A 16,149-nucleotide genomic window follows, 5' to 3' on the forward strand; every position below is an offset into this window, starting at 1 on the left:
GGAGGAGGGTGAGCATGTGAGCAAACACAGCCAATCACCTTCCGGAGGAGGGTGAGCATGTGAGCAAACACAGCCAATCACCTTCCAGAGGAGATGCTCTTCCCTGGCTGGGGAGGTCCATACCTGCTTGTTAAGCTTGTCATTAGAATTATGTCATATAATTTCTTAATTCTATAAATTGCCTTTCAAAAGGTGACTGAGATGAGGGAGAGATAGTTCAGTGGTCAAGAGTACAGGCTGCCCTTCCAGAGGACCTGGGTCTGTCTCAGATCCAGAAAGACACACATGGTAAGTGGATAAAATACAGGATAACCATATTACAGACCACAGATCCAAAGAAGCTAAGTAACAAGGAGAGCCCAAGGGGCGGATGGTTGAATCTCAGTGAGAAGGGGAAATAGATTAGATACTGGGGTGGATGGAGGGAGGGAGGGGGTTGCGTGGGGGAGGGTTTAGGATAAGAACAACAGGGATGATTGAGGAAGGATGGAGGGAGTGAGAACTGGGAAAAAAATTAAAATCAGAGGCAGAGGGTTGGGAGGCAGCAACTCTGGGATGAGCTAGAAACCTAAGACAAGAGAAACTCCCAGGAACCTATGAGGGTAATCTAGCTAAGATTCCTAGCAACATGGAATAATGGAACCTGAAATGGCCACCTTCTGTAACCAAGCAAGATTTCCAGTGGAGGGGGATACCAACCTACCCACAAAACCTTTAATCTAAAAATTGTCCTACCTACAAGATGTGCAGAGATAAAGGTGGAGCAGATTGGAGGAACAGCCAACCAGTGATTGGCCCAATCTGAGACCCATCCCACCAGAGAGAGCCATCTGTTGACACTGTTTAGTGATACTCTGCTATGCTTGTAGACAGGAACCTAGCATAACTGCCCTCAGAGAGGCTTCACCCAGCAGCTAATGGAAACAGCTGTAGAGACCCACAGCCAAACATTACAGGGAGCTCAGGGAATCTCGTGGAAGGTAACAGGGAAGAAGGATTGAAGGATCCAGAGAGGTCAAGAATATCACAAGAAGAACTACAGAGACAACGAACCTGAGCCCGCCCGGAAGGGCTTATGGAGACTGAACCACCACCCAGAGAGCATGCGTGGAATGGACCCGGGCCCCCTACACATATGTAACAGATATGCAGCTTGGTCTTCATGTGGGTCCCCTAACAACTGGAATTGGGGCTGTTTCTGACTCTGCTGGCTGCCTTTAGATCCCTTTCTCCTAGTTGGGCTGCCTTTGTCTACCCTCAATAGATGTTCCTAGGCCTACTGAAACTTGGTATGCCTGATACTCCCAGGAGGCCGCCCCTTCTCTGAGAGAGGGAGGGAGAGATGGGAGAGGCGGGGCAAAAGGGCGGGTCTGAGAGGAGAAGAGGGAGGAGAAGCTGCTATTCCAATGTAAATAAATAAATAAATGAATTAATTAATGAAAGAAGACATTGAAACCTCCAAGCCACCATTTACTACTTCTTTGCACATACCTCCCCAGGTCTCTCTCCTGGAGGAGTCTGTGTGGCGTGGTTACAAAGCTTCTCATTCCTTCCCAACCCCATGTTCACTACTGTCCTGTGATGACAGTATTTATACTATGGGAAGCGGCCCACACTGCTGTAGAGAGTTGGGTGCTACACACTTTCCACAACAGCTCTGCTTGGGATCCTCAGTGATCGGTGGGGTTTACTGTCCCTCCACCCACTCCAGAGCTCTCCAAAAGACACTTGCTCTGTCAGCCCTGCCACGGAACAGCACACAGTTCGGTTGGCTAGGGTTCCAGGTCTGGGTTAGTTCTTTTTTTTCTGGGATCCCCCCCACAGCTACTCTGCCCTGTCATTTTATGCAGCTAGGTCCCTTCTGTGGCTCACAACCTGCAACTACAGCTAACAGTGCTCTTGGAATGACATAGCCAAGAGAAGAAAGAGCATTCCAGCTGTCCAGTACAGGCACATTCTAGATGATTCTTTCAGCACTTTCCTTCTGCATCTGTTTGCATGGAGTCTTCGCCTTTGCTGGAATGCACAAGGCAAGCCCCCCCTCCCCCCCTCTGTGTGTGTGTGTGTGTGAAAGGCAGAGGTTGATGTGTGTCTTCTTCTCCACCTTATATTTGAGGCCAGTCTTTCAGATTCAGCTGAGCTGGCTAGCCAGCAAGCTCCAGGGAATCCCCCGTCTCCACTTCTCTGGTGCTTCAGCAAGAGTTGTCTTGCTCATGCCCAGTTTTGCATATGTGTGCCAGGGATCCAAATTCAGGTTCTCATGTTTGTGTGCCAAGAACTTTACCGACTGAGCCATCTCCCCAGCCCCTGACCTCTCCCCTCTTTTAGAATGCTACTTTGCAAGGCTCATCTTGTTTTATGTTCTCTTTAACAATTGTTTTCTAGAATGTTCCAGAATGTTTCTGATACATGGAGAAGCAGAACGGGACTTCAGTGATGCCCTCATGTTGACATTTAAGGATCACCTGCCATCCCCTGCTCTTAGTGTCACACAGGGAAGAACTGAGACCCCAGAGGATTTGGATTGGTGTCATTTGGATTTCTTCCAGATGTCCTGTGAGCTCCACAACCCCTTTGTCTCTTTTCAGCCTAAGCTTTCTGTTTCAACATCCACATCTCTCTGTATGCTGATAAAACGTTTATGGTGTGTTTTACTTTTTGTGTGTATGTGCACACGTATGCATGTGTGTGAATACACGTGTGCCACTGCATGTGTATGGAGATCAGAGGACACCTTGTGGCAGTCAGTTCTCTCTCCTCCCATTTGGGTCCTGGGGATTGAACTCAGGTCATCAGGTTTGGCAGCAAGCCCCTTTACCTTCTGAGCCATCTTGCCCCTCTCCCGACTGGTTTTTCGCCTGGGCTCTGGAGTTTGCAGCCTATCTTGAATCTCTGTTCCTCTGTGCGTTATCTGTGTGGCCCTGGGAAGGTGAATTAACTTCCTTGTGCCATGTTTTCTCTGTTTGTGAGAATAGGATGCTTGAACTTAGCTGTATGGGTCATTGTGAGGATTCCACAAGACAGAGATGTCTCAGGCTCTCGGAAGGTCACGTGAAACACCTCCCTTTCTTGCTTGCTTACCCTGAATGACTACAATTTCTCTCTCCAGTCCTGATCCCAAGCCCCAGCCAAGCCCATTCTATATTCCTCTCTTCCTCATCTCTGTGATTCTATCCATGCCCCCTTTCCTATTACAATTGTTTACATTTCAGTTTTGTTCAGATGCTGCCTCTTCCACGAAGGCCTCCTGGATTCTCCAGCCAGAAATGCCAGCTCTTGCCTCTTAACCCTATGAGTATTTGTCCAAAGCTGTCTTCACAGAGGGGACAGATCTACCCACCTGCCTTACAAGGCTACCTGGGAAGACAGACTGCTGGGATTTGTTTATGGGGAACTCTCTTTGAGACAGAAGCTAAAGCTGTCATCTGGGTACCAGGGAGACACAGGCCTGGGGTGCTCATTTCCATGGGCTATAAATAACTGTCTGAAACCACGGCATGGGCCAGAACTGTACTAGGTGGAGTAAGGTAACCACCGAGAGATGAGGGACCTGTGTGGGTAACTCATTTGTCTTGCCTAGGCTTCTCAGGTGACAGGCACCTGTAAAGAGAGGCAGTTTCGGCTGTCCTGAGCCACACCTGGCCCCATGGGACCCAGGCTGGTCTTAGAGCTGAAGCCCCACTAACATTCAAGCTGGTCCAAACACTAAGCAATTTTTCTCTTCCCTTAGCCCATTTGACAGATGGAGAAACTGAGACTTAGCAAGGAGAAGGAATTGAAAATTGGGGCTCAAGCCTTTGGACTTTGAGGAACCAAAGAACTCTTGCCTGGGAGCACCTGTATGCTGGCTCACTATGAAGTCCAGCTGGCCAGGGTAGAGTTCTGGTTTGAATTCTCAAAGTGTCCTGTGTTGGAGAACCACCATCCCACATGGCAGTGACCTTTGGGTATGATGAGATCACATGAGCTCTGCCCTCATGGATAGATCAATGTCACTGGGGTGGTTGTTGTCAGCTGCAGTAGGACAGTAACCATGGGTATGGGCAGTCAGTGTAGGAGAGAGTTGTAAAGAAGGGACAAGCTGAGTCACTTTCCTCACCTCTCTGTCCCTTTCTCTGACTCTCATCCCTTCTGCCATCTTCCCTGAAACACTGGACCTCACAGACATGGCTGTCTGACCCTGACCTTTAACCTGCAGAACTATTGGAGATACAAGTTATATGATGTCACTCAACAGATACCACCACATGAGACAGAAAAGGATTCTCACATCCTTGGGCTTACAGTGGAGACAGAAGCCCAGCATCCCAGCCACTTGGTATACTCTTGTGGTCTGGGTGGAACCCTGGGGCGACAGAGAACCTGCTAGGAGCACCAGCTCCCTGAATTCTCACTTCCTTGTCTCATCCAGCCCTGGAGACAGGTTTGTCCAGGACTCCACCCTCAGGGAGACTGCGGTCCTCTTCATACTCACACAGACAGGGCCAAGTAGTCTCACCCCAGGTGATGGCTTGATCACACAGCACAAACAAGCCCACTTCATTAGTTCTGTGCTGTGATAAAATACCCTGACACAAGCAATTTAAGGGAAAGGCTTTGCTTTGGCTTATAGTTTGAGGAGGATGCAGGCCCTCATGGAGGGAAAGGGGAGTCACGATATGAAAAACTGATCACATTAATTCACAGTCAAGAAGCAGAGAACAATGAAAGCCTGTGCTCAACTTACTTTCTCCTTTTTATACAGTCCAGGATCCCAGAACAGGGAATGGTGCCACCCACAGTGGGCAGGTTTCCCCACATCGATTAGCCCAGAAGTCTATCTCCTTGATGCTTCTGGACTTCATTAACTTGACAATTTAGATTCACACTCACATCAGTTATATCCAGACTGTACAAAAACACCTACAACCTGTGGCAGGAGACCCCTACTCTTGAAAGGGTGGCCTAGGAACTGTTCATGTCTCACACCCTGGTCCTCACCTCAGGGTCTTCATTCTTGCTGTCTGCCACTGAAATCATACTTTTATCCTATGGCTGGACATTCAGTGCCATCCTGTCCTTTGAGCCTGGCTCAGAGGACACCTCTCCCAACTTTGAGCCTCCCTAGGCAGGATAAGTGCTTCTCTGGTTTCCAGCACATTCCCTCTCACTGCAGTCATTCCTGTCTGTCACATTCACAGTCAGGTAGTATGGGAGATTCGTGTTAATGGAGAAGCCCTGAGCCTCAGTTTCCTCCTGTGGCAGCAGGGATGAAAACAGTTCCCAGTTCCCAAGGATGATGGGAAGACAATGGGGCACAAAGCCATGAAGGTTGGCACACTGCGGGTAAGCGTGCTCTAACTAGTCCATGGTGTCACAGCTGGGGTCAGTTCCTTGCTGTAAATAGAACTGCTTCTAGGCCAGGGAGTAACGGGGCAAACATAGCTTTTGACCCACTTGCGACTCCCTTTGGGATCTTTAGGAGTTTAGGAGAGAGGATGTCTGGAAAAGATTCTGTCTCTCCTGCATCCTCCCCACTGGCTGGACTGAAGCCCTGGATGCCTGTGGCTTCCAGGTTGCTTACAAACTCTTACACTAGTTTCTAGCACGATTACCCTGACCTTGGACCAGAAGTGGGTGTCTGTGAAGGCTGCTTGGTCCTTAGCATTACAGGGGCAGTCATGTGACACAAACATTGTTCCCTAGGGAATCATCTCTTTACATCTATGCTATGTCATCTCTTTACAGGAGAGAAGGTGTGGTCCAAACCTGCACATAGTAGATATGCAACATAGAATATAATAAGGCTCAAAGAGGAAGAGACTGGCTCAAGGGCCTCCATGAGTGTCAGGACTCAAAGCCAATGTTCTCATTCTTTTTTTTTTTTTTTTTTTTTTTTTGCACACAGTAGGTGCTTACTGTTCAGTGCACATCTGTTCTGTAAAACAATGGTAGCTTTGTTCTGAGAATCAGGTGACCTTTCCTCTCCACACTTCCATGTTCTGTTGAGCATACTGGGAGCCTGTACTGAAAGCATTTGACCTGGATGCTTCGGCAGCCCACAGTGAGTGACAGCAGCCCTTAGTGAGTGATGGCAGCCCACAGTGAGTGATGGCAGCCCACAGTGAGTGATGGCAGCCCACAGTGAGTGATGGCGGGCCACAGTGAGTGATAGCGGCCCTGGCTGGGCAGAGCATTGCTGGACGGTCATCAGGGCCTCCTTATCCTGCTGAGATCACCCAGGAGCTTTCTGGTCAGCTGCAGGGTGGCCCCTTTTTGAACTGCTTTCTGCTTTCCTTTGTACCCCCTGGCTGGCCTGCAGAGCCGTGTACCCAGGACACTCCTCAGCACGCACTAATGGGTCCTAGCTTTATTCTGTTGATGATTCATATGCCGTGTGGGTGCTGCTCTGAAGGGCTGCCCCACTGACTCAGGCATCTGGATCAGCCCACTTTTAAAGGACTTTTCTCCGTGGTGGGGGTGAGAGTGTCTCAGGGAGGGTGTGCATGCACTCCAAAGCAAATAGCAGGCTTAAAAAAAAAAAAAAACCCAAAACAAAAAACCAACTCCTGTTTGCTATGCAGGCTCACTCACTCATCTGCCAGTTTGGGGTGATGGGCTCTCACCACAACTTAAGTCCAACATGTCCCCCAAAGTCACATGGAGATCACCAGAGAAGAATGACAATGGCTGATGCTGAGGTCGCTGCCACCATGGGCCAGGCTTAAATCACACTGTGATTTCTTCACTTCTCACAGCAATACCACCGAAGCCACATGGTCTCAGACCATGTTACAGATGAGGAAACTGAGGCCCAGAGTGGTAAATGACTGATCCAATGACCCACAGCTGGACAGGAAGAGGAACCAAGACTTGGCTGTGACCCCAGCCAACCTCCTCATTGCTGTCGCACTGGTCACAGGCTTGCACATGCTGGCACTGTGGTGTTTCCTTGGTTCTCTGGGTGTGATTATCAGGGACTGAGTTGGGCTGCTGACTGTAGTTGGGGTGTAAGGGATCTTCCATGTCCCTTAGCTGCTTCCTCCATCTCTTCTACCTATGCAGGCCATGGTCATATGAACACCTGGCCCAGAAGCCCCTGTGGTTGTCTCTAGTCCTCTCAACCTCTATTAGTCTTGGAGAGACAGACCTGCCTGGTTTGAAAGTGGTCATGTGACTACAGGTGGCCCAATAAGAATCTCTTCTGGAAATTTAAAGGGGTGAGTTATGAGGAAAGTGATGCCTTTTGCTTCGGGGGAGACTGGTATGGGAGGGCTTCGGCCTGAGTCTACCAGGGCACCCAGTGCCTGCCTGTGAAACAAGCCAAGGCAGGGCAGCAAAAGTTAAGCAGAGCAGGAGGGATGGCCAGTTACCCCTTGTGGATGACCTGTCTGGGTGCAGACATGAAATCCCTTCTGTGGCAGAAGCCTACAGGGGACTGTAACCGGTCAACAGCAGCTCAGTAAATTCTTAAAGGAGATTAGATTTCTTTTCCATTGAGACGTTGCTTCTTGTAGCCTAGGCTGGCCTTGAACTCCCTATGTAGTTAAGGATGACTTTGAACTTCTAATTCTCCTGGTTCCGCCTACCGAGTGCAGGATTAAAGGTGTGCACCATAAGGCCTGGTTTAGGTGGTGCTGGCTCCAGAACTCAGGCCTTGTGCATGTCAGGTGAGTACACTGTCAACGGAGCCGTACCCCCCCCCCAGCCCCAAAAGATAATTTTTAAAGAAAAATTCTGAAGATGCTTTGAGTCACTGTCTCCCTGAGGCAGAGGGAAGGGGACCGAAACAACAAGAAGAAAACCAAATCCACTAAGCTCTCAACTCCCCCTAGCAGGAGGGCTGACGGGGGACTGTCTTCCTCTAGTCTTCTTCTTGCCCCACATTTATGTGAAAAGGTGGCTAAATTTCTCAGATTTAGGAATACCCATGTGGGTCCTCCTCTTCTGGTCTCCATTCCACAGTTAAGAACCCTCCAAAGGAGCAGCAACCATTCTAGAAAGATCTCCAGGCAACAGGAAGGCCTTGTGGCCTGGCTCCAGTCTGTGGAAATATCCCATGTGGAATCCAGAAGCCCCTCACTATGCCTGGGACACTGCTACATCACCAGGTGCCTTGGTTTCCCAGCTGACCCTTCAGGGACCCCAGTGTCCCACAGGAGACATAGGACATGAGGATAGAAAGACAGATGGCACCACTAACTATCCCACCCTTTCTGGGTCCCCATGCTATGCCTGATTCATGGATGATTGTGGTTCTAAAATACCAGAGCAATTTTCTATCACCAGGCATACCCCAGCTCCCATGAACTCTTCCCCATTCCTTGCCCCTTGCTCCATGGTGGAGGCTGGTTTGGGAGTCATCTAAAATTAACCACAGGCTCCCCTTTACAATACAGGCATGGTGTCAAGTTCACAGTGCTGTCCTGGCCCCTTTGTCTCCCTTGTTCTCCCCACCATGAGACACTTAGTGATAAACACCCGACAGGGACTTGTCCCAGGCACCCTTCCTGTGGGGCCAAGGGAGGGTGAGGCCACAGAGCTTCCTGTGGCTCAGGGCCACGTTGGGCGTGGGGAACCAAAGTTACCTGCCTCATGGGTGACACAAAGTGTTCCATGTCCTTTCCCCAGGCCCCAGATCCATCTCTTGCATGGAGGGATACCGGGGCATGCTTGCCTCTTCCTCACCCCTCCTCCTGTGGCTACTGCTTAAGGCCTTGGGCATTGTGCCAGATAAAGGGACACCCCCAGGAAACAATGCAAGCTTCTGCTCTAAGCCTGGGCCCTTAACACTGACTCCCCACTCTGTGCCTCCTCAGAGAACACATATCTGCTTCCCCAAGTCCTTCACGGTGCCAGGGCCAATCAATGTGTACTACTTTTAAAAGCACTCAGTGTGGTGATAGCTAAGGTTGACCTGCATCACCTCAGCATTGCCTCAATGGCTCACGGAATCAAATGGTCTCCAGGTGCTGCTGCTTTCCCTACCCAAAGATAGGGAAAAGAGGCCCCGGAAGATTTACTGAACTCTCTTAGTGTCCCTTGAAGAGAAAGCCATGAGGATTGAAACTCTACCATCCCAGTGGGGAAGAGTGTGGAGGGAGAAGGATTAGCAGGCAAGCAGGGAAGGGCATTGTCCAGCAGGGGAACCAAGTGCAGAGAGTGCACTAGTCTCAGGGGGTGTCTCTAAAGTCAGGTTTCTGTGTAGACAACCCAGTACTGCTGACCACAGGAGCTGAGCCCACACCCTCTGGTGCAGAAAGCAGGGCTGCAGGCGAGTCATACTACTAGAAGCCTCAGACCCTATTCTCCCTAGCTGGATAAGGTGGCCACTCCTGTGTACAGGGCTGGAACAGTTTCTCACACCAGCTCTCTGATCTCTCCAGCACGAGAATGGCCGAGGGTGTCAGAACAGCCAGCGTGGAGTCTCCATGTGGAGCAGGCATAGCCCAGACCATGTGGCTTCTGAATTAGAGGTGAGGGCTCTGCGCTAACCACATCTTTTATATCATATGGTCAAACCCAGACCAGATGTTGTACCTGAGACAGCAGGGAGAAAAGAATTAGGGGAGCCCAGCCATGCTTATGCCTGGTCTACCAGGGGATGCCCCGGGGTCTCATATTGTACCTATCTGAGTAGTAGTTGGTGGCCTCCGCACATCTGCAGAATGGTCTAATTGCTTTCAGAAACACATGTCTGAGGGGATACTCACAACACCAGCTGTGGATCCAAACACTCATAGATCACCTTATTGGGAGAATGTGATTGCTTCTACCACAATGGCAAGAACAGCAAAAGCCATCACTGCTAGGTACCCAGACACTGGGTATTTGATTTGTGTCATTCAGTGTGCACAACCAACTGTATCCATGGCAAGGTGGTGACGTTCTGTCTTGTGACTGTTTCACATTATCTTCACCATAAGCCTAGAAGGTCACTGCTAACATTAGCTCCATGGAGATAAGGACATAGGCACAGAGAGGTTGAGTAACAAACATACCTACAGCCCCACAGCTGGAGAGTGGCAGAGCTGGGATTTGAACCCAGGTCCTCCACATCTGGAGATCTGTAGCAGTCTGCTCCTTTGCTCCTCCCCTTATTTCCATCTCTCCTGATACCCTGAAAGAACTTTCTAGAGTATTCAATGGTGGTATTCCCTTCTCAGAGCGCTTTCTTCTTAGAAACCTTAGGTTTGGAGAAGCAAAACAAAGTCTAGAGAGGCCAAAGGCCCCGAAGCATGTGGCTGACTGAGCGACAGAGGGGAAAAAAGCCAGCCTCTCATTTACACCTAGTGCCTAACTTCTCATTATGTCCTGGATCTGGACTTTTGCAAGAGGCAGCATTCCGCGTCATGATACACATTTCCGTTCCCATCTCTTCCCTCCATAGCCAAGACCAAACATCTCCTCCACCAGGAAGCTTTCCAGATCTTCCCTTTCCAGTCCACCTGCCTCACCACTCCCTGGGAGCATCAGTTATCCCTGCACCCACTCTCAGCTCTGTGCTGTATGGATGCTCAGCTATCCCTAGGGCCCCCTGTGAGCTGGGGACTCAGCGGACACATCCCAGGGTACTACTGGACAGCTATTCAGCCTTCATCAGTGGCAGGCACCTGGCTGGGTGCTGCATGCATGTAGAAAGAAGACCAAGTTCCTATTCTCAGGTTCACACTTGCTCCGCTGCCCCACTCCAGCAGTACAGAGAAGGTGAACATCTGGAAATAGTTCTGTTTAGTGCTAGAGTTTAGTCACGCATGGCCCCACACTCTGGAGTCTAGAAAGCTTGGCAGCAGAACTGGGGTTGTTAATCTGGGGTATACATGTTAAAGACCCCAAAGCAATGAGCTATATTTGTTTTTAATAGTCAGTTCCTTGCCTGGGGAGATGGTCACAGCCTCCCTAGAGCTAGGGCCCAGTGGCATTTAAAGCAACATTCTGGTCTCCCATTCAAAGGCAAAGGATACTCAGGCATGTGTGCCTCCTGGCAGGCCAGTTAGAAGCCAGATGGCAGGTGATCATGGTCCCTTATGCCAGAAATTGACTGGGTGTGGTAGGTGGGATCCCCAGGTAGAGTCGCCACCTTCTTAGGGCCCCATGTGGCTGTTTTCAAGTCTAGAGTCAGAATAGATATTTCCTCTATGCCTCCTCTCCCCATCAAATCATGCTTCCAGACTTCTGGCTTAGCTAGTGGGCAAGATACCAGTGAGAATAGGCAGACTAAAAAGAGGCAGGCTTCCTCGGCTTCACCTTCTGGCCCAAGAGGAAAGAGCACAGACCCCTAGTAGACACTCAGAAACAGCAGGGTACTAATATGTGACCATCAACCTACCTGGCTGGGCCCTAAGGTCCCCATGAACCCCACAAAGCAGTCTCAGCACCAATAGCCCAGGGATGGTGTCTAGTAGTGCCCAGTTATGAACACAAGGACTTGGGGGACAGTTCTCTCCAAACCTAGTTGTCCCACATATCCCAGACTACAATCTTTACATGAGCGAGTAATTGCTATCCAGTTAGAAAAAGCACACTAGCCACTTCCTGAGTGCCCACTGCATATCCAACTCTACATAAAGCTCTTGCACAGGAAGCACTGGCTTCATATTCCAGAGGAAGAGGCCCAGGCTCAGGGCAGCCATTGCTCTAGGTCACAGGCCTGGAAGGAGTCAGGGTAGAGCCACCTGCCTGTGCCTCTGGCTTTGTGGAGGGAAAGATTCCCACATGGCCCCAGTGGGTAACTAGAAGAAATGGAGCCCTAGCAGGGCTCTACTCTGCCTCTTGGAAAATGTCCCATCTCTGGTTGCCCCTGGAAAGGCAGCAGCAGGAGCAGGATCAGGATCAGGAGCAGCAGCAGCAGCAGCAGCAGCAGCAGCAGCAGCAGCAGCAGCAGCAGCAGCAGCAGCAGCAGCAGCTGAGTGCTTCTCATTGGAAGCCCCTGGGCCTATTCACTTTTCGAAGTTGTAAGACGGCCCCACTCCCCATCTCCAGGAAAGAGCCTACAAGGACACCTACCATCTTGCCCATCATAGCCTATAGCTGGCTCCCCAGCCCATTCCCCTGTCCCTGTGCTCTTTATCCAGAGCCTAGATTTGTGATACACAACTGCCCCTGCCACCTGGAGGTAGGGCATGTTGCGATAACTGCAATTGGCTGCCTGTCTGCAGTGCTGTGGGTCTGTGCCCAAGCCAGCCACAAGGAGGGCGCTTTAGAGGCTTAGTGGGCACAGTGGAGAGATGTGGGCTGGGGGTTGGACTCTGAGCTACAACCACAGTGTGGAACCCATGCTGTGTTTAGACACAGATGGGCAGGACATGGCTCCTTTTTGAGTCCCTTCAGTCACTCAACTGCCCCACCTTAAAGCCAGATGCCTCTTGGTTCTCACAGAGGTGGCAGTGACCACCCCTTCAGGCTGATTTGTCACCTTCTTCCCAGAGTACTGCTCTTGCCCAACTGTCTTACTGCAATTTTCTCCATAAGTGGCATGAGTCAGACGTGTGATGGGATTCAGCCTCCTTGCTAGAATACAGCTAAAACCTGAAGACATTAGTGTCTCAGTCTAACTTGGAGACATCCCCACTATTAGACTTTATGGACACAGACCCTGGAGCCAACCCCACAGTAGCCCGAGTGTAAGCCTCCACACCTACCTTCAACAGGCGAGGTTTTGAGGCGCCGGCAGATGGCTTCAGTGTCCCCATACGTCTCCTTGATCTTGACCACAGCCTCGGTGCCCCGCAGCTCCATGAGGGAGCGCAGCTCCTCCATGGTGCACCCGAACTCGCCTCCATGGCTCGACTCATTTCTTTGGTTTTTGGAGTAAAAGTCGCTGTTGGTCATGTCACCCATGTTTGCTGAAGTGTCTCCTCAGGCTGAACCTGAGGGTCAGCACTGGAAAAGGGGCCTCTGGGTGATGGCTGTGTGTGGCTGTCCTCAGTACACCCTCACCAGAGGGTAGTAGCACGAGGCGGCCAACTTCGAGTCCCAGGAGGAGGTGATGGCTGAGGTGGGCTGGCGACAGCACTGAAGAGCTCTGAGGAGTGTCCCCAGGACTGGGGTGAGGTCCAGGGGCCGAAGAGGCTCAGGAATGCTGACCCAGAAGTCTCCATTCAGTGGGGCCCATGCTGATCCGTGGGGCTGGCATCTACATGGTCGGTACAGCTCCTGTGGAAATAATCACAGAGTAAACAATGAGGGCGAGGCATTCAGAGACCATAGGACAGGTGCTTAGGAAAGTCAAGGAACAAGTGTTGATCTACTACACACACACACACACACACACACACACATCTGGCTCCCACTCCCTCAACTCACTAGCATACTGTCAGTCCATTGGCTACCATACTATTTAATTTCTAGGGTATATCCACATGACATATTGAATCCCCACACATACACTGGGGTGCAAACATACCCTAGATATGCAACACACCAACTGCTCTCTTTGTGCCTATTCCATGGTCACAGACATACCAGCACAGGGCTGTATTGCATGCCACCTGGATGGAGACACCTTCCATGCGGGCTGTCACACACTGTCCCATCTCTGGGCATGTACCTGAATGTCCCCTCATAGACACACAACAGACCCCGTTTCCCTTTCTCTGACTGGCCCTATGTATTTACACATGCAATTTGTCCACACAGTCTAGGGTACAACTCCTCTCCCCATAGGTCCCCTGATGCCTCCCCTACAACACTCCCTCTCATAGGCCTCATCTGTACCCACAGCCCCCGCCACAGTCCTCCAGGAATGCAGACTGGTGTCAGAGGAGCCACCACATGTATTCATGAGGCTGTCCTTGAGTTCAGAGCTTTGGTTCCCTGCAAGAGCTGGGCTCCATGGAGCCCTCACCTGGAGCCCCCACCGGTCAGCACCAAGGACAGCAGACAGAAGCCCACAGGTCCCTCTGGAAGCAAGGAGGAGGGAGTCACTTCTCTTGCTGTACAGGCCACCCATGCAGGAGTGCAGTGGCTGTGCGCTGCCAGGAAGAGAATCCAATCTGCCAGGATACCTGATACCAGCAGCCGAGGCCCCGGCAAGCGTTGGGTGACAAAGGGCCCCAGCTGAGCTCACTTGAGCCTGGCACAGGGATCAGCCCCTCCCATCAGCCACAGCCAGCTAGCCATCCTGAGTGGGCAGTGAGGAGCAGGGATAAAAGGAAGAAGAAAGGCGCCAGTATCCATCCACCCTCCACCTGTCTGACCTTTCTCTTCACAGGCTTCTGCCCCACATTTTAGGGTCACTGGTGTCAGGTTCATGTTTCATTTTCTCAGTGGGGAACTCCAGAGAGGGAAGGGAGTTTGTCAAGGGCCACAGTGAGCAAGAGGGTAGAGAAGCCCAGTGGGGATGGGGTCCTTCCCTCTCCTTCCTTGGGTTGGGGGGGATTCTCTCCTATGTGCTGGGTGGGATGGAGTGTGCAGGCAAATGCTGGCAGAGTTAATGGGGTGGGGTGTGTGCCCTGGCTGAGGTATCCTATGGCACCCTCCAGGAGACACCCAGCTTACAGGGATTGGAAGTGCACTATGGCTCATATACATTGGGACCAATAGGTATCCCATGGAGCATAGTATGGTATAGACATGATGTGATGCCCCAAGAGAAGATCTGGATGCCAGAAACAATGTGTGCCTGGAGCTTCCCTACAATGTAGAGGTGACCGTGTAATGGCCCCATCCCATGCTCATGTGGTCTCACTCACCTTGGGACCAGGTGGGGAGGATGCCAACTCGGTTCATGAATACAAACAATAATCCCTTCTCCCTCTTTTTTTTTTTTTCTGAGACAGAACAGCCTCAGACCTGCTATGTAGTCAAAGGTGACCTTGACCTTGACCTCTGTATTTTCCTGCTTTTACCTCCCAAGTGCTGGAGTTACATGTTGGCACCACCACACCAGGCCTTTCTCCTCCATTTCTTAAACAAGTAACATACATCAGATGACATGCTAAGACATCTCTGTACATATAGCATTACATATGCCTGCCATGCATGCAGGTAAGAAGCACAGAGATTACCTCACATGCTGGGATCCATCCCCAGTCACATAGATATGCACACATATGTGTGTGCGCACCCCCCCCCAAATGCATGTGTGCACACACTTCATACAGTATCATCAGCTAGGAACTAAGTTTCAAGGATGTCAGCAGTGTATTTCTTGTGTTGCTCTGGCTAAAATGTTACCCCACAGTTCATCCAGTAAATAACTATGAATAGATAAATGAAATAAAAAGTAAGCAATATCTCATTTAAATATATATATATATATATAAAAAATCTCAAGACAGTATCTCTTGTAGGCTGTCCTCCAATGACCTTGAACTTCTGGTTCTCCAGTTTTCCCAGATGCTGGCAGAACAGACATGCCCCGCCATGCCCAGCTTCCTATTAGGTCTTTATAACCCCATCAGGTGGATATTATAATTAAGCCCATTTTACTGACAAAAAGAATGAGCCCCATGGGACTGAAGAAATTTATCCAAGTTCACACAGTAGCGGGGATGTTAGGGAAAATTTAAACTTTAGACTGTGGCCCACCACCCCATAAAAAGGGCCTGGTTGGAACCTGTTCTAGGGAGCAGAGCCTTTTCAGGAAGTGCTGGTTCCTCAGACTCTGGCTCACTATGTTTTTCCATGGTTACCAAAGACTGCAGGTCCTCAGCAGGGTACTGTATCCAGCACATGCCAGCTGTAAGAGGTGCAGGGAGCTCTCTCAGAGCACTCGGTTGGAGGAGGCCTGGGTCCCACACAGAGGGGACATAGAGGCTTCTGTGTTGATCAGCACACTTTCTACTTCAGACTGTGTCTTGTGGAAGTCAAAAAAAATAGGAGAGAGAAAAAAATCCTAGATGGTTTGAGATGATGATGATCCAACAACACAGAGTGACTTGTGAACAAGGTGATGATTAAATGAGGTGGAGCATTTTGGACCCTTGTTGATGTCTGGAGATGTAGGTGGGCCTATTGCTGGAGGGAGGGACTCTCTAGAAATCTGGTGTAGGCTTTTCTTTCTTAAGGATAAGAGGTGACTTTTTATTTGTAACCTGGGAAGACTTGGTCCTCAGCCCAGGCAACAGTGTAGGTAGAGAGAGAGGAGGCAGAGGCAGAGGCAGAGGCAGAGGCAGAGGCAGAGGCAGAGGCAGAGGCAGAGGCAGAGGCAGAGGCAGAGGCAGAGGC

At 50.4% G+C, this 16,149-nt stretch overlaps 1 protein-coding gene across 14 annotated transcripts in view; it reads right to left on the bottom strand.

The window, feature by feature from the left end:
- The window catches only part of Atp2b2 (ATPase plasma membrane Ca2+ transporting 2), a 301,832-nt gene that overhangs the window by 89,377 nt on the left and 196,306 nt on the right, over nucleotides 1–16,149 (bottom strand). For all 14 annotated transcript variants that reach the window (XM_029478501.1, XM_029478498.1, XM_029478497.1 and 11 more), the window contains one exon: nucleotides 12,621–13,134. In XM_029478501.1, the coding sequence (XP_029334361.1) occupies nucleotides 12,621–12,819 (199 nt within the window). In that variant the 5' untranslated portion in view covers nucleotides 12,820–13,134. The remainder of the gene's footprint in view (nucleotides 1–12,620; nucleotides 13,135–16,149) is intronic.

Source organism: Mus caroli, chromosome 6 (assembly GCF_900094665.2).
Source record: "Mus caroli chromosome 6, CAROLI_EIJ_v1.1, whole genome shotgun sequence".
NCBI lineage: Eukaryota > Metazoa > Chordata > Mammalia > Rodentia > Muridae > Mus > Mus caroli.